Here is an 18,199-nt window from a genome sequence, read left to right as displayed (position 1 = left end):
AACCTGTGTCCCCAGCATTAACAGGCAGATTCTTAACCACTGCACCACCAGGGAAGTCCCATGGCTGCTCCTTTTGAATTCTGTTTGCCGACTCCTCCTTGTCTATCTGATCTCCAAAGAGAGTTTTTCAGGGTTTGGTTCTGCGTCCTCTTCCCTTCTTAATCTACACCTTCTCACTAGAGGAGGCGGCAGCTTTAAATACTATTCATATGCTGATGGTTTAAAAATGTACATCTTCAGGGACTTCCCTGCTGGTGCAGTGGTTAAGAATCCGCCTGCCAATGCAGGGGACAAGGATTCGATCCCTGGTCTGGAAGATCCCACATGCTGTGGAGCAACTAAGCCCGTGCGCCACAACTGCTGAGCCTGTGCTCTAGAGCCTGTGAGCCACAACCACTGAGCCCACGTGCCACAACTACTGAAGCCCGCGCGCCTAGAGCCTGTGCTCTGCAACAAAAGAAGCCACCGCAATGAGATGCCTGCGCACCGCAATGAAGAGTAGCCCCCGCTCGCAGCAACTAGAGAAAGCCAGCGTGCAGCAACGAAGACCCAACGCAGCCAAAAGTAAATAAATAAAATAAATAAATAAAGTAAATAATTTTTTTTTTTTTTTAAAGTACATCTTCAGCTCCTATCTTTCTGAGATCCAGCTGCCTGGTTGGTTGCTCTGCTAGGAAGTTTCACAAGCAGCTCAAACTGATATCTTCAAAACTGAACTATGTTTTTTTCTTGATAAACCTGTTTTCCCCCCCGTCCCTGGCTCTCCTGGCCTTGTGAATGGCACCTCCACCCACTCAGCTGTTCCAGTCCCCAAATGAAGTCATTCTTGTCCTGCTCTTTCCCCCACGCCTACAGCCAATCCATGAGTGAGTCCTGCCCGGTCCACCTTCAACATGTAGCTAGAATCCGTCTGCTTCTCTCCATCTCCACTGCTACTCTCTTCCCTTGCCTTCTTGTCTTCTGCAACAGCCAGTTATCTTTAGGAAAAGTAACCTAGATTATGTCATTCCTGCTGAAAACACTTTAGTCATTCGAGAGATACTTTCTGAAATCCAAACTACAGGCACTGGGAAAAGAGTAGTGAATAAGACAGACTCCCTGCCTTCAAGAAGCTTATAGTCTAGTGAGGAAGAGTGGCAATAAGCATATCATGACATATATAAAGTAATTCAGGTATGATAAGTGCCATGAAGAAGGTAACACACACACACACACAAAAGAAGGTAACACAGAGTAGAGACAAAGTGACAAAGGTGTAGGGGGCAGCGGCGGTGAGGGTAGTTGGGGGGGAGGTGGCCAGAGGCGCCCTCTGGAGGACAGAGCAGCTTTGCTCAATCACCACCCATTACAGCCTTGTGTGGCATGCAGAAGGGGGAAAACTAAAACTATATTTACCACACTCCTTTTCAGTTAGGGTTCTGGATGTGATTTACATCCCACCCCTTAGACATACTTGCATAGACCTTGATTTGGAGCTATCTTAAATGGGAAAGAAGGGCAGGTCACAGAGCATCCACCTTGCTGGCGCTGACCCGAACATAGGCAACACAGCCCGGCTGGGGCGGCAGCTTCCTCTTGTAGCTGAAGGCAGCAGCACCCTTGGTGGCCCAGTGTCCTGGAAGTCCTCCCTGGAACTCCAGCTACCCCACGGCTGGAAAATTCATGACTTCTATAGGCACCTTTCCCCCTCTCCCCACCATGGACTCACGTCTAATATTTAATCAGGATAGAGACTCTGTCAAAATCTGAAACCAGCTACCATGGGGGGGAGAGGGCACAGGCAGTGAGCCAAGGACAGGATGCCAAGTGCAAAAGGGAGCTGGGAAGGGGGCTCTTGCCTCATAAATGGGAGCATCTGGTCCTTCAAACTGGAGACCTGGAGAGCACAGGAAAAAGGACAAAAAACACCATTTGAGAGGATGCCAAGGACTCCCTGATGCTCTCACCTTCCTGGCCGACTCCTACACATCCCTCCAGAGTCCCTTTAAGTGTCACCTATCCAGGGAGTTTGCTGACCACTCCCCTCTCCCCAGGGCTCTACTAGATGGTGTCCCATGGTCCTTCTCAAATTCCAGCAGTTCTAAAGCCTCTGATGCCCACCCTCAGTTTTGGATGGGTGCTGTGAATTAATCCAGTCCCTTCCAGGTATCTGTTACTGAAGGGAAGGAAGCAATAGATAAATAATGAATCATCCTTATATGAGTTTCCTGGAATAGTCAAATTCATAGAGACAGAAAATAGAATGGTGGTTGCCAGGGACTGGGGGGAAAAGGGAGTTACTGTTAAATGGGTGCAGAGTTTCAGTTGGAAAGATGAAAAAGTTCTAGAGATGGTTGCTGGTGATGGTTGCAGAACAATGTGAATGTACTTAATGCCACAGAACTAGACACTTCAAAATGGTTAAAATGGTAAATTTTATGTTATGTATGTTTTACCACAATAAAAAAAGAACTACCCAAAGTGGCAAATCATTTTTTAAATGACTATTCAAAAACACTAGCAACTGGGGCTTCCCTGGTGGCGCAGTGGTTGAGAATCTGCCTGCCAATGCAGGGGACACGGGTTCGAGCCCTGGTCTGGGAAGATCCCACATGCCGCGGAGCAACTAGGCCCGTGAGCCACAATTACTGAGCCTGCGCGTCTGGAGCCTGTGCTCCGCAACAAGAGAGGCCGCGATAATGAGAGGCCTGCGCACCTCGATGAAGAGTGGACCCCACTTGCCACAACTAGAGAAAGCCCTTGCACAGAAATGAAGCCCAACACAGCCATAAATAAATAAATAAATAAAAATTAAACTTTAAAAAAAAGAGAAAAAAACCTCAGTAACATTCAGCAATAAACATTTATTAAAAAAACAAAAAACAAAACTAGCAATTCATCCCAAATTATTTTATTTTAGAATCTATCTCTGTTCTTATAATATGATCAATTCAAGCTCTAATTCAGACATATTCTTCTTATGTGGCCTTAGATAACTCTGTGAAGTTGGCAAAATAATATTTACCTCACAAGGATGTGATGCTGAACTAAAAGAGTGTGTAAAATTCCCTTGTAGAGGGGAGTTTTAACTGGCATAAATATCCTTTGCCATATGCACTCCCTGGAGATGGGCTCATGCTTTGCCTGCCCCCATGATGCTGGAGGCCACCAAAAAGCCAATTATGTCCCAAGATTCCTCGATGCACATAGATTTCTGTCCTCTTCTATGTTATCTCAGATACCCAGGGAGGTTACAGCTACTGAGGGCGATTCCCAGTGGTGGAAAGAGTGAAGCTAATGAAATGGTTTCATTTCATTAAATGAAACCATGTCACGCTTCATTGTGCTGGGTACACAGCAGGTACCCAATGAATGACTGTTCCCTTCTGCTTCCTCCTTTTGCTTAAGAAGGAATAAGAAAGTTGCTCGGGTCTTTTCTGAACGGAGATGTACCTACCTGGGATGGGAACCGTGTGCAGGGGCATCACTTCGACCCCGTGGACAGGGTACCCAAAGGGCAGGTTGGGCTGAGCCAGCAGGGGCGGTGGGCGAGGCAGCCCTTCTCTGCAGAGAAACAAAACCATTGGTAGCTGCTTTGACGCCTGTCCCTAGTTAGTTCTTAAAGTGATGTTTGTACCCAGAGCTTTGTGCTGCCAATGGTGAGAAATTGAAAGTAGGTTGGCCCGATCTGCCCTCCATTTTCTCTCCTCCTTTATTCCTGCCCCTCCCTCCAGCCTCTAATTCCACAAAGGAATTGAAGCAGATTACAACAAAGCACATTCAAAATCAAAATCACAGCCAGCAAAAAAGAAGAAACAAAATAATCAGACCATATCGGCCAACCCAGCAGCAGTTGCTAAACACCAAATACACATCTGAACTTCCTGGTAGCCAAGGTACAAAGTAATTGACAATACGCTGGACAAAGGACAAAGCAGACCAACTCCTGAACGGTGGTAAAACTTTTCTTGTCACTGAACAAATATAATATATAAAACTTTACCTAGGAGTGGATGTTGTCTCAATATTTTTAGAGCAAACACAGTGACCATTTCCAGATGGCTTTGTTGTTGTAACAACCTTCAGTCAAAGACATAACACAATCCAGTGATACTGACTGTTTGAGGGACTAAGGTAATACAGTTGATAGGTAGGCTTCAGGGATCCGCTTAACCATGGAAATCATTTAGATTACCTGGAAGAAAGATTAGACTACTGAAGTATTTACGGGAACATGAAAAAGACAAAATTTTAAAATGGAAAGGTACAGAAATAGGCAATTCACAGCAGAGGAAATACAAATGGCTAATAAATATATGAAACACGCTCAACTGCAATATTAATCAGGGAAACACAACTTTAAAAGCAATGAAAAAAACAATGATACCTTTTCCTTGAAGTTTTAAAATTTTATGATAGCGAGTGTTGATTAGGTAGAGAATATGTAAATAAGGTACTACACTTACCGACTCTTCATGAAAGTGTGAATTAATGTTGGTCCTCTTGAAGGCAATATTTATTAAAAGCAGAAATAAGCATATCCTATGACTGAGCAATTCAGATGCTAGGTAAGGGGAGAAACTTGTGGTTGTCAACAGTAGGACATGCATAAGGAGGTTTGTTTCAGCATCGCCTGAAGTGAACATCCTTATACACATCTTAATAAACAAAGGAAAGAATGTAAGTATAATGTAATATTATTATAAATTATGTAAATGTAATAATGAAAATTTTGCAAAAATCTGAATATCTTTCAATAGGGGAATGGCTTAATAAAATTCATTGCATTCATATTCATAGCTGTATAGCAATTAAAAGGAATGAGCTAGATGTATAGACCGCTCTTAAAAATATATCATTGAGGCTCCTGGTGTTGCTGTGTGCTCATTTGGTGCAGACCTGGTACCTCTTTTGTGAAATGGCAGCTGAGGAGACTCCGGCGCTCGGATGACGGACAAAAAGCCCAAGGAAGGAGTCAAGACTGAGAATGGTTATCACGTGATTTGAAGGAGGCGGGGTAGGATGGTTCCGCCGCGCAGTTTAAGATGAAGAGGCACACACCACTTAGCAAGTGGACGGAAGCCTATGTGACCAGCAGGGTGTGTCCATGAGGCAGATCCGATTCCGATTTGATGGGCAGCCAATCAATGAGAAAGACACACCCACACAGTTGGAAATGGAGGCTGGAGATACCACTGATGTGTCCCAGCAGCAGACAGGAGGTGTCCACTAAAAAGGGAACCTGCTACTTTGTTCCTCCAGACCAAGGAGACATTCTCAGAAGACCACAATTTGGTTCCACCACATCCTGACCACTACAGTATCGTTTTCTCTGTTCTTTCATTTTCCGCTTCCCCATTCCTGGTGTGTGTGACAAGTGTATGTGCACAAACATATTGCTTGCTTGCTTTCTGGCCGCACAATGCTCCTACCAGAGATGGAACCCGGGCCACGGCAGTGGAAACTTGGGGTCTTAACCACTGGACTGCCAGGGAATTCCCACTTGTTGCATTTTTTTTAAACTAAATAGCCAGTGGTATGTTTTGATTGGCATCAAATGGAGATGGGATGGGGGAATTCTGGTTATGAGAAAATACCCCCTTCTCCATTAGCAACAGGCTCACTCAGCTCTTGTCTTCATGTTCAGTAAGTTATTTTGCTCTCACTGTTTAACACAAGAATAACAAGATAAAAAAATCCTTGCATACCTTGTTCTATTGGAGAATTTTAATGTTTTTCATTTATCTTTGTAAAACCAAGGACAATTTTATAACCCTCTTGCACGTAACTGTTACAGGTAAAGCAATTGGTATTTAAGGAGGTATAAATTCTTCGAAAAGAAATGCATCCTGGATAGTTTTTCTCTTCAAGTCAAACATCTTGTTGTTTAAATAAACTTCTTGTTTAAAATGGAAAAAAAAAGGGACTTCCCTGGTGGCGCCATGGTTAAGACTCCGCGCTCCCAATGCGGGGGGCCTGGGTTTGATCCCTGGTCAGGGAACTAGATCCCACATGCATGCCACAACTAAGAGTTCACATGCTACAACTAAGGAGACTGCCTGCCGCAACTAAGACCCAGTGCAACCCAATAAATAAATAAATAAATATTAAAAAAATAAAACGAAAACAACCATTGAATGAAAGCAAATTTCAGAGCCATTTGTTCTTATGGTACCAATTACATTAAAAATACATACACAAGGTAATTCCCTGGTGGCACAGGGGTTAAGAATCCGCCTGCCAATGCAGGGGACACGGGTTCGAGCCTTGGTCCGGGAAGATCCCACATGCCACAGAGCAACTAATCCCATGCACCACAACTACTGAGCCTGCGCTCTAGAGCCCGCATGCCACAACTACTGAGCCTGCGTGCTGCAACTACTGAAGCTCGTGAGCCTAGAGCCCGTGCTCTGTTACAAGAAAAGCCACTGCAGTGAGACGCCCGCGCACTGCAGCGAAGAGTAGCCCCCGCTCGCCGCAAACAGAGAAAGCCCGCGCGCAGCAACAAAGACCCAACGCAGCCAAAAACTAACTAAATAAATTTATATATAAAAATATATATATACACACAAAACACCAGTAGTATACGTTTATATGGATATATATATAAACACATAAATATGTGTGTGATTATGGGTGTTCATCTGTGTGTTTAACAGTATAAAAATTAGTATGGAATAACATCCCTTTTACTACCCAGGCCCCCCATCACCCCCAGAAGAATCTCTACTTGCTGTTACCAAGAAGTTGTAGAGTGCCCTATTCCCTCAGGTGTGCTGGGACAGAAAAACTTTTGGGAGCCACTGATCTAGGCCAATCAAGTTTGTACTTGCTGAGCTGAGACAGGCAGGTTTCTAGCCTGAAGATGCCAAATGAAACTCAGAGGAAGAGAGTGTGTGAAACAGAGAATGTGGAAACAATCCTTGTTGACTGATGTGTTTTGCTAAGAACAGCGCTAGGAGGATCTGGGCAGGGATATCGTTAGGCTCCGAGAGTGTCGGTGTCCAGCCTCCTGGCCTGAGAGCTGTCCGGTCCCGCTCAGCTGATATCTACTGGGATGCGGTACCCAAGCTCTGATAGCTTGGCTTAAACCTGTATTGCCAGATAAAAACCCAGGTCTGAGTCCTACCCATCCCACAAGTTCCAGACCTGCCCCATACCAGCAAGAAACCACTGGACTGTCAGCGGTGTGCAAAAGAACAGAGTGAGCCGGCAGATGGAGTTTGTGCATCTGAGTGTAGTTTATCCAGAGTGTAATTACACCTGGGGGCGGGGGGCACGTCCCTCAGACTGCAGGGGAAAATGTGAAGATCTTGAGCCCTTGAAGGATTGAGGTGAGGAGAAAGACACCATTAGCCCCAAGCAGGATCTTCCTTCCTGAGCATGGGGGACTGACTAGCAGAAAAATTTCCCAGAGCCGGGCCTCGTGGATACCCCTAAATTGGTAGCCAGCGTATCAGCCATTGAAAGCAGGTGCCTCAATGACTTGGCCCAGCCCACTGTCCCCTGGAAAGCTTGGACACTTTGTGTGAAAGGGGCTTGTAAGGCAAAATCTTGCTTACTCACTTGCCTGCCACCAAGGGACACATAGCCATTGATATTCATGTATAATAGTGGTGTGTGAGAGCTGGTTGTACTGACACAGGAGAGTCAATTGTTGAATTTTCAGGAACTTTGAAAGCCAGCTTTTAAACACAGCCAGTAATAAAAATTAAATTATATACATTTAAAATTAAATACAATGGGAACACAGGTAATAAATACTCAAAACTCTCCACTTCCGAATTATTTTACTACATTTTCCTATTATTCTGCTCTTGAGGTTATTTTCATCTATTGTATCTGTATGGTGGAGATATTTTATAACTGGAATTCAGTGATATCTTGTCTGTAGCTTGATATCAGCCACAGTGTGATTATTAAACCACAGAAATTGGCAAACACTACAAGCCACTATCAAAAGCCCATTGTTAAACATTTACTTCATACTTCTCCCCCCAACATACATAAATGCACCTCCACACATGCACGCAACCACACAAATGTCCACCCCTCTTCTAAAAACACAAACTAATACACTGTACAAACTTTCTGCACCTTGATGCAGAAAGGTGCAGATCTACTTCACCTTCTAAAGGTGCAGCGGGATCTACTTCATTCCTTTTTAATGCCTGAAGCTTCATCCTCCAAACTGCTTCTCTTCCCTCAGGAAGTGAATCACACCCAGAGCTCTGTCCAGAGTCACACATCACCCCATGCCTCTTATTCATTCATTTCTTGACTTGCCTGGCCCCGTGCTAAACTGAGGACAAAGAGATCAATAAAGTCCCTTTCCTAGAAAGGTGAGAACCCAGAGCCAGACTCCAAAAGCTAGAATACAAAGTCGTCTGTTCACGGGGCTTCCCTGGTGGCGCAGTGGTTGAGAATCTGCCTGCCAATGCAGGGGACACAGGTTCGAGCCCTGGTCTGGGAAGATCCCACATGCCGCGGAGCAACTAAGCCCGTGAGCCACAACTACTGAGCCTGCACGTCTGGAGCCTGTGCTCCGCAACAAGAGAGGCCGCGATAGTGAGAGGCCCAAGCACCGCGATGAAGAGTGGCCCCTGCTTGCCGCAACTAGAGAAAGCCCTCGCGCAGAAACGAAGACCCAACACAGCCACAAATAAATTAATTAATTAATTAATTAAGTTCCTCTTTAAAAAAAAAACAAACAAACAAAGTCGTCTGTTCAGTAACAGAGGTCAGGCCAGCTCTGAATGTCACCTTTTTCTTGAATGTCCCTTTTTCAATTCTCGGAGCTAGATGCTGCTCTCCCTCTTAAAACCTACCACATCCTTCCCTCTGACTGCTATTATAACATTGAGCTTGGGATTGAACTCTTGAGTTCCACGCAATTTGCTGAAAACACTCCCTGGGCCACAGACTGCCCATGTGCTCTGTGATGATGGTGGCGCAAGGGAGGCTGTGACGGGGAGAGTGGCCACTTGACCCCGGGGGGAGGGCACACGCTGTATCCCTCTATTATACTGTAAGCTCACTGAGAGATGTTCTCTCGATCAGATTGATCTTTGTACCTAACTCAGCGCCTTGCTCAGCGCTACGAGTCTGCCCGCCCAGCTACTTCCTTAATGGCCTGAGACCCAGTTCATGTCAGTTATCATTACTGGACTCTGTTTTTGTTCCTACCCGGATTGCCAGGTATAATCCCAAGAGAGCTGGGCATTTCCAACAGGTGAAGGAGGGGGCAAGTGAGAACATGGCCAGTCCTTGGCCTTCCCAGTTTGGAATCTGTTCCTTCTTGTAATTCCTTCTGCCCAGCTCCCTCCAGACTAGTCCCCACTCCCAGCTAGTACCTCTTCTTATCCCTCCCTGCCTCCCAGCCCACCTGCTCCAATCTCTTCAAAGCTCCCTCCCTGCTCTCCCTTCCCCCACCACGCACCTCCTGCCAGGTGCACACCTGAGGCACTCCCTGCTGGGGACGGCCGTGACTTCTCTCCCTCTGCAGCCCTGTGCCACCCAGGACACAGACAGAGCCATCTTCCAACATAAACACGCCCCCGTGTTTCCCCTCCCACCATCCACTTATTCTACAGATGCCTGTTAGCCCTACTCTGTGCCAAGCACCTCAAGTCCCCGAGCACAGGGACCTCACAGACAGTGGCAAAGGGAGACCAGGAGGCAAACGGTGGGAACCATCCTGGCAGGAAGCAGGCAGATGGTGTTACAGGGGCACAGGGCCAGGGCACAGGTTCTGCTTGGTGTAAGAGCTTATCATATCACCTGTCTATCCATATATTTTTCTTACCTCCTCTACTATCCTATAACTTCACTGAGGCTATAAAGGCCTTCCATGGATCAACTTACTAAACGCCAACCCGAGGGACTATTATCATCCCCACAGCACAGAGGAGGTTAAGCTGCTTGCCCAGGGTCGCCCAGCTGAGACGTGGAGGATGCAGCGAGTCTGTTCCTTGGCAGCGCTGTTAGCCGCTGAGCCCCACGCTCCTTGCACAGCCACGTGGGGCCAGGGCTCACACCCCCGCCAGGATCACCTGCACACTGCACTGGCTTCCTGATCTCCAACACTCCCTCCTGCTGCTGTTCCCTCTTCTGGGGAGTCTTGCATTTGTGTGGAGTCTGGGGTAGTGACTGATTCCCACAATCAAACCTGGAGGGGCCTGACTGTCCCTTTCCCTTCCTTAATTCAAGACTTAGGCTCAGTCAACTGAGCAGTAAGGCAGTGGCCTAGGGACCGTTCATCAAAGAGGCACAGACAACATCTGTCGCGGCAGCAGAAGGAAGGTTTACCTTCCCCCCAGCTACTCAACAGGTCTCCCCGCCTTCCCTTTGCCTTCCCTCCGGGTTATCCTCCGTAGAAAAGCCAGAGTGATATTTTATATATGAAAGTATCTCATAGAATAACTTGCCAATTTTTAAAACTGTTCAATTCTTTGCGTCACCCAGAAAGCAAAATGCACATTCCTCCTGCTGGCTTACCACGGCCGTCATCACTGGCCCCTCTGGACTCATACCGCCAGCCTCCAGCTGATGCACTAGGCGGCAACGGCTATGGCCTGCTTTCGTGTCATGCAGCCATCAGGAAAGGCCCACTCTGGCTTTGGGCCCTGTGTTAACTCTTCCTTCTGGGATGCTTTTCTGGGATGGGGGATTGTGGGAGACTCCTGCTTGATACACAAATCAGAGTTCAAGGTCACCTTTTTTCATTGTCCCATTAAATTTTACGCCATCAACCACAATACTTTAATTTAAATCTCCACATAGCACTTATAACAATCTACTATTTAGGTGATTTATGTATTTCTTTTTTTTTTTTTTTTTGGCCGCACTGCGCAGCATGCGGATCTTAGTTCCCCAATCAGGGATCGAACTTGCACCCCCAGCAGTGGAAGCGCGGAGTCTTAACCACTGGACCACCAGGGAAGTCCCTCTTAATGTATTATGTATTGCCTGTGAAGAACTATAAGAATGATAATGGTAATAATAAACCACAACAATGACTGTAGGTAATATTTTTGCAGTGCTTCTATATGTCAGGCCCTTTATGAGTTACTAGCCTTCTGTATGTTAACACAATATTCCTTACAATAAACCTATGAAGGAGGTATCTCTGTTACAGTTTTTCATACGAAGATACTGAAGTACCATGAGGCTAAGTAACTTGCCATCCAGCCTGTTCCGAGTTCAAGAGTTCAAGTCCTTAATCACCATGCTATTATTTATTACAGCACACTTTCCACTGAAACTCATAAATGATTGCTGGGAGGGAAAAAAAAGGGAAAAGACCTGCTCAGCCATTTCGTGCTCCCCTGGTTCTTGATTTCCCAGCCTGGTCATCCTACCACCTGTGGATTTGGGGTAAGTGCCAACATCCTTCCTACAAATTCTCTCTTGATATGAGCCAGACACAATCCATCTCTGCTCTTTTCAACTGACAATCCTGGCCAATACACCCTGAAGGTTTAAAACTCCGGACTTTGCACATAGCAGAGGGACAGTACATTCTTAACATATAAATGAATAAGATAATGCAACATGGTGAGACTCTAAAGGTACGTGCTCTGATGGCCTGGGTGTGTAGTGACTGTGCCACCAACACCGCACTGACGTTTCAAAGTCTCTTCATTCCTTTGCTCTTTCTTTATTATGCAATGCTTGAGACACGTCAAGTGTGGTGGGTTTTTTGTTTTGTTTTGTTTTGTTTTTGCCGTGCAGCATGGCTTGCAGGCTCTTAGTTCCCCAGCCAGGGATCAAACCCAGGCCCCTGGCAATGAGAGCGCCAAGTACTAATGCTAGACCGCCAGGGAATTCCCAAGTTTTATAAATCTTTATTGAAGGACTAGTTCCTCAGTTCTCTTTACTTGGTTTATTCCTAATAGTTCCTTCCAGGGACCCTGCAAGAGCGAGAGTGCCTTCCTTCTCTCCCTGGACCCACACCCTCAGGAGACAGTAGGGAGAGCTTCTGTTGCACCTCAGGGCCCAAGAGCCCTCAGAGTCTGCATTACCTCCTCTGAAAGTGTTCAAATTCAGCCTGTCTCCTCACTTTCACCGCAGGGAGGTCTCTCTGGCCATAGGCATCCTCAAAGTTATAGCTTCCCTGATGTTCCGAGGCTTCACATTTGCACTGGTTTTTCGGGAAGAGCCTAAAACAAGATGAGGACTAAGATCACCGATTGGGTGGGTGGGCTGGTGCGTAAGGCGGGGCCTGAAGCCTAACACAGCGTGTGGTTCCCCTCAGGCTCTCCTTTCCCATAGCCACCGTCCGGGTTGAGTTGAGACTCTAGAATGCCAGCAGTGGCTGTTCCCAAAGACACAGGGAGGGGAAGGAAGGGGAAAGGGCAAGAAGGCCCCCCCTCTCAAAACCAGCTTATGGTTACCAAAGGGGAAACAAACATGGGGGGAAGGGATAAATTAGGAGCTTGGGATTAACATAGACACACTACTATAGATAAAATAGATAACCAACAAAGACCTATTGTATAGCACAGGGAACTCTACACAATATTCTGTATATAACTGAATCACTTTGCTGTACACCTGAAACTAACACAACATTGTAAATCAACTAGACTCCAATAAAATAATAAAAATAAATTTTATAATCCAAAAAAAAAAAAAGGCCCCCTCTCTTGAGTCATCTCCTGCACCAAACTTCTGCCACACTGCGCAGCTTGTGTGATCTTAGTTCCCCGACCAGGGATCGAACCCAGGCCCGGCAGTGAAAGCTCAGAGTCCTAACCACTGGACCGCCAGGGAATTCCTCAAGCTTCTTTAAACTTGAGAGTCGCAGGAATGTCAGTGGCATCTTAGCACCCCCGACCAGAAGAGGAGGCCAGAGGGACAGAAAGGCAACATCTTTCCTGTAGTTTGGGTTAAACAGGCCCTCCAAAATCGTAAGGGACTTCGCTGGGAACAGAGTCCGTGCCCTGCAGACCAAGCCCTTTCCTGGTTCCGTGGTTTGGAATCACGTCTGCAATCAATACAGGTGCAGGATGGTAGGCAACTGGCTGTAAAGTGGGCACAACAGGACACTCTGAGCCACAGGAAGGAGAGGTCAGACCAAGGTGGAGTAACTTGCTATCTCACCAGATTCCATCATAGGTAAAGAGGCTCCTGACATGTTCCTCAGGCAGAAGCTTCAGCATCCCGGCAGCCAGAGTAGGGTGAGGGAGCTGTGGTTTGTGGTCACTGGATGCTGTATAAAGGTACACACTTCTGAACATAAATAACACAATGCCCAGGGCCAAGAGTAAGACCGATATCTTGAGGATCCACAGATGTCTAGAGCTGTTGGGACACAAAAGAGCAAAGGTCGTTAAAGTCATTTTTCTTGATTATGTAAACAAAAAAGACTTGATTGTGTAATATAGACGGGAACAGTAACTGGAGGAAAAATGTCAGTTAAACCTGTAACTTACACTACTTAGCAAGATTGATTTCTGTTAAATAGAAGAGTAAAGAATCAATTTGCAACAGAGAGACTCAATAAAAATCACAAATAAAAGAATAGGCAAAAAGAGCCCAAGGGGAAATAAAGAGTAAGGTTTGAAATATTAATGTCAGCACAGTTGAATTCGAGGCAAAAAGATTATTAAGTGGGACCAAAAGGATCACTTATCATGATCACATGCATGATCCACAAAACAGATGTAGAGGTCATGAACTTTAGCCATTAAATAATAGCATTAAAGCACACAAAGCAAAGAATGGCAGGATATGGAAGGAGGATTACAAATACAAAGATAGTCATAGATTCTAACATTCTCACATCTAACACTCTAAAATCTCAGTCCTTAACGAATCAAGTCTCAAAAATATATAAAGCAATAGAGCAGCTAAATTATAGAACTCATATTCTGTTAAAGAGCTTTTAGAACATTTACAAAAATGGGCCACTTATTTGAACACAAAGAAAATCATAATAAAGTAGAAATCGTTCAGATTAAACACTCCACACTCTCACAAGTACAATCAAAATGAAACCTATAATAATAAGTCCCCTCTCCCAACAATGTGGAAAAAAATTTTTAAAGCTTTCCAAAGCAAGTGTTTGAATCAAGGACAACATCAGAACAGAAATATAAAGCTAATGAAGGTACTACATACAAAACTGTGGAACACACTAAAACTATACTGAGTGGAAAATTTGAAGCTTTAAATACAAATTTCTGATCGCAAGACATAAAATTAATAAATTAAACAATCAAATAAGAAGTTTGAAAATGGATAACAAAATGAATCTAAGAAAAGCAGAAACAATAACTTAATAACAATGCAAATGGAAAGTGGCAAATTAGAAAAAAAACCTGAAATGAAATAATTGCTAAATCTAAGCACTGAGGAGAAAATTTTTGAGATATCTGCCTACTTTATAACCTCCCTGCTCTAAGACTCTTCTCCTGACCCACAGAGGTGACACCTATGAGCCTAGTTGTACCACACAATGCTCCCCTGGCCATGGCTGATTGGACCAAGGGTGGACACCTCTGAGCTGGGCTGATCAGCCAGAACTTCTTCCCAGGAATCGGGAAGCAGAGATACTGATCAGCTAAACCTGGTCCCCTGAACTGAGAATAGAGGGGAGGAGAGAAGGGAGAGAAGATAGAAGATGAGCGACACAAGAAGCCTAGATCTTGAATAGCTAGATGAAAGAGATGACTTTCTAGAAAACCACAAATAACCTAAACAGATCTGTAAAAGTGAAAGAAATTGAGGAAGTTGTCAAAGGCCTATGTACTCAACAAAGTCCCAAATCCATGTTTCATAAGTAAACAACTCAATGCCGATTTATAAAAACCAGTTTTAGGGACTATCCTGTTGGTGCAGTGGTTAGGACTCACGCTCCCAATGCAGGGGGCCCGGGTTCAATCCCTGGTCAGGGAACTAGATCCCACATGCATGCCGCAACCAAGAATTTGCATGCCACAACTAAGGAGCCGGCAAGCCACAACTAAGGAGCACATGTGCCGCAACTAAGGAGCCGGCAAGCCACAACTAAGACCCGGCACATCCAAATAAATAAATTAAATAAATATTAAAAAAAAAAACACAACAGTTTTACAGCGATGCAAATGTAAGTACGGATGAATAATGATGTAAATATGCTAAACAAATATTAGCAAATAGAGTACAGTAGTATCCTAAATGAAAGATTCACCACTAACAAATGGAGTTTTCTCTAGGAGAGCAAGGATGACTCAGTGCTATAGTGTGGCTGAACCACTCTGACTCCCTTTTGTCGGCTTATCTTAGGCCCACAGTCCTACTCGCTCCCCTTTCTTTTCTTTTCTTTTTTTAAAGAATGACAGGGTCATCAAATTCATTACACAATTCTCAACCTAACAAAAAGAAACAAATCACCGACAACAGAGGGACATGGTCTTGACCTTTTTTTTTTTTTTGGTTCCTTGATTTTTTTTTTTTAATGTCTGAAACATTTATATTAACATATTTCCATACAAATAACCCAATGAAAGTTTAGTATTAGTTGTTTTGTTTCTTTGTTTTTTTATACTGCAGGTTCTTATTAGTCATCAATTTTATACACATCAATGTATACATGTCAATCCCAATCGCCCAATTCACCACACCACCATCCCCACCCCACCGCAGTTTTCCCCCCTTGGTGTCCATATGTCTGTTCTCTACATCTGTGTCTCAACTTCTGCCCTGCAAACCGGCTCATCTGTACCATTTTTCTAGGTTCCACATACATGCGTTAATATACGATATTTGTTTTTCTCTTTCTGACTTACTTCACTCTGTATGACAGTCTCTAGATCCATCCACGTCTCTACAAATGACTCAATTTCGTTCCTTTTTATGGCTGAGTAATATTCCATTGTATATATGTACCACCTCTTCTTTATCCATTCGTCTGTTGATGGGCATTTAGGTTGCTTCCATGACCTGGCTATTGTAAACAGTGTTGCAATGAACATTCGGGTGCATGTGTCTTTCTGAATAACGGTTTTCTCTGGGTATATGCCCAGTAGTGGGATTGCTGGGTCATATGGTAATTCTATTTTTAGTTTTTTAAGGAACCTCCATATTGTTCTCCATAGTGGCTGTATCAATTTACATTCCCACCAACAGTGCAAGAGGGTTCCCTTTTCTCCACACCCTCTCCAGCATTTGTTGCTTGTAGATTTTCTGATGATGCCCATTCTAACTGGTGTGAGGTGATACCTCATGGTAGTTTTGATTTGCATTTCTCTAATAATTAGTGATGTTGAGCATCTTTTCATGTGCTTCGTGGCGATCTGTATGTCTTCTTTGGAGAAATGTCTATTTAGGTCTTCTGCCCATTTTTGGATGGGGGTGTTTGTTTCTATAATATTGAGCTGAATGAGCTGTTTATATATTTTGGAGATTAATCCTTTGTCTGTTGATTCGTTTGCAAATATCTTCTCCCATTCTGAGGGTAGTCTTTTTGTCTTGTTTATGGTTTCCTTTGCTGTGCAAAAGCTTTGAAGTTTCATTAGGACGATTTGTTTATTTTTGTTTTTATTTCCATTACTCTAGGAGGTGGATCAAAAAAGATCTTCCTGTGATTTATGTCAAAAAGTGTTCTTCTTATGTTTTCCTCTAAGAGGTTTATAGTGTCCAGTCTTACATTTAGGTCTCTAATCCATTTTGAGTTTATTTTTGTGTATGGTGTTAGGGAGTATTCTAATTTCATTCTTTTACATATAGCTGTCCAGTTTTGCCAGCACCACTTATTGAAGAGACTTTCTTTTCTCCATTGTATATCTTTGCCTCCTTTGTCATAGATTAGTTGACCATAGGTGCATGGGTTTATCTCTGGGCTTTCTATCTTGTTCCATTGATCTATGTTTCTGTTTTTGTGCCAGTACCATATTGTCTTGATTACTGTAGCTTTGCAGTATAGTCTGAAGTCAGGGAGTCTGATTCCTCCAGCTCCGTTTTTTTCCCTCAAGACTGCTTTGGCTATTCAGGGTCTTTTGTGTCTACATACAAATTTTAAGATGATTTGTTCTAGCTCTGTAAAAAATGCCATTGGTAATTTGATAGGGATTGCATTGAATCTGTAGTTGCTTTGGGTAGTATAGTCATTTTCACAATGTTGATTCTTCCAATCCAAGAACATGGTATATCTCTCCATCTGTTGGTATCATCTTTAATTTCTTTCATCAGTGTCTTATAGTTTTCTGCATACAGGTCTTTTGTCTCCCTAGGTAGGTTTATTCTTAGGTATTTTATTCTTTTTGTTGCAGTGGTAAATGGGAGTGTTTCCTTAATTTCTCTTTCAGATTTTTCATCATTAGTGTATAGGAATGCAAGAGATTTCTGTGCATTAATTTTGTATCCTGCAACTTTACCAAATTCATTAATAAGCTTTAGCAGTTTTCTGGTGGCAGTTTTAGGATTCTCTATGTATAGTATCATGTCATCTGCAAACAGTGACAGTTTTACTTCTTCTTTTCCAATTTGGATTCCTTTTATTTCTTTTTCTTCTCTGATTGCCATGACTAGGACTTCCAGAACTATGTTGAATAATAGTGGTGAGAGTGGACATCCTTGTCTCGTTCCTGATCTTAGAGGAAATGCTTTCAGTTTTTCACCATTGAGAATGATGTTTCCTGTGGGTTTGTCATATATGGCCTTTATTATGTTGAGGTAGGTTCCCTCTTTGCCTACTTTCTGGAGAGTTTTTATCATAAATGGGTGTTGAATTTTGTCAAAAGCTTTTTCTGCATCTATTGAGATGATCATATGGTTTTTCTTCTTCAATTTGTTAATATGGTGTATCACATTGATTGATTTGTGTATATTGAAGAATCCTTGCATCCCTGGGATAAATCCCACTTGATTGTGGTGTATGATCCTTTTAATGTGTTGTTGGATTCTGTTTGCTAGTATTTTGTTGAGGATTTTTGCATCTATATTCATCAGCGATATTGGTCTGTAATTTTCTTTTTTTGTAGTGTCTTTGTCTGGTTTTGGTATCAGGGTGATGGTGGCCTCATAGAATGAGTTTGGGAGTGTTCCTTCCTCTGCAATTTTTTGGAAGAGTTTGAGAAGGATAGATGTTAGCTCTTCTCTAAATGTTTGATAGAATTCACCTGTGAAGCCATCTGGTCCTGGACTTTTGTTTGTTGGAAGATTTTTAATCACAGTTTCAATTTCATTACTTGTGATTGGTCTGTTCATATTTTCTGTTTCTTCCTGATTCAGTCTT

General features: G+C 43.7%; 1 protein-coding gene and 1 pseudogene across 1 annotated transcript in view; one reads left to right on the top strand and one right to left on the bottom strand.

Moving 5' to 3' along the window:
- B4GALNT2 (beta-1,4-N-acetyl-galactosaminyltransferase 2) overlaps window positions 1–18,199 on the bottom strand; it is a 59,139-nt gene that overhangs the window by 18,574 nt on the left and 22,366 nt on the right. Inside the window, 4 exon segments of the mRNA XM_057536188.1 lie at window positions 1,839–1,876; window positions 3,437–3,543; window positions 12,003–12,140; window positions 13,084–13,284. Of these exon segments, the coding sequence (XP_057392171.1) occupies window positions 1,839–1,876; window positions 3,437–3,543; window positions 12,003–12,140; window positions 13,084–13,284 (484 nt within the window).
- LOC130705919 (small ubiquitin-related modifier 2-like) lies at window positions 4,927–5,212 on the top strand (annotated as a pseudogene).

This window comes from Balaenoptera acutorostrata, chromosome 20, assembly GCF_949987535.1.
Source record: "Balaenoptera acutorostrata chromosome 20, mBalAcu1.1, whole genome shotgun sequence".
Taxonomy (NCBI): Eukaryota; Metazoa; Chordata; class Mammalia; order Artiodactyla; family Balaenopteridae; genus Balaenoptera; species Balaenoptera acutorostrata.
The sequence above is the reverse complement of the archived record's forward strand: the minus strand, read 5'-3'. Positions and strand labels throughout refer to the sequence as shown.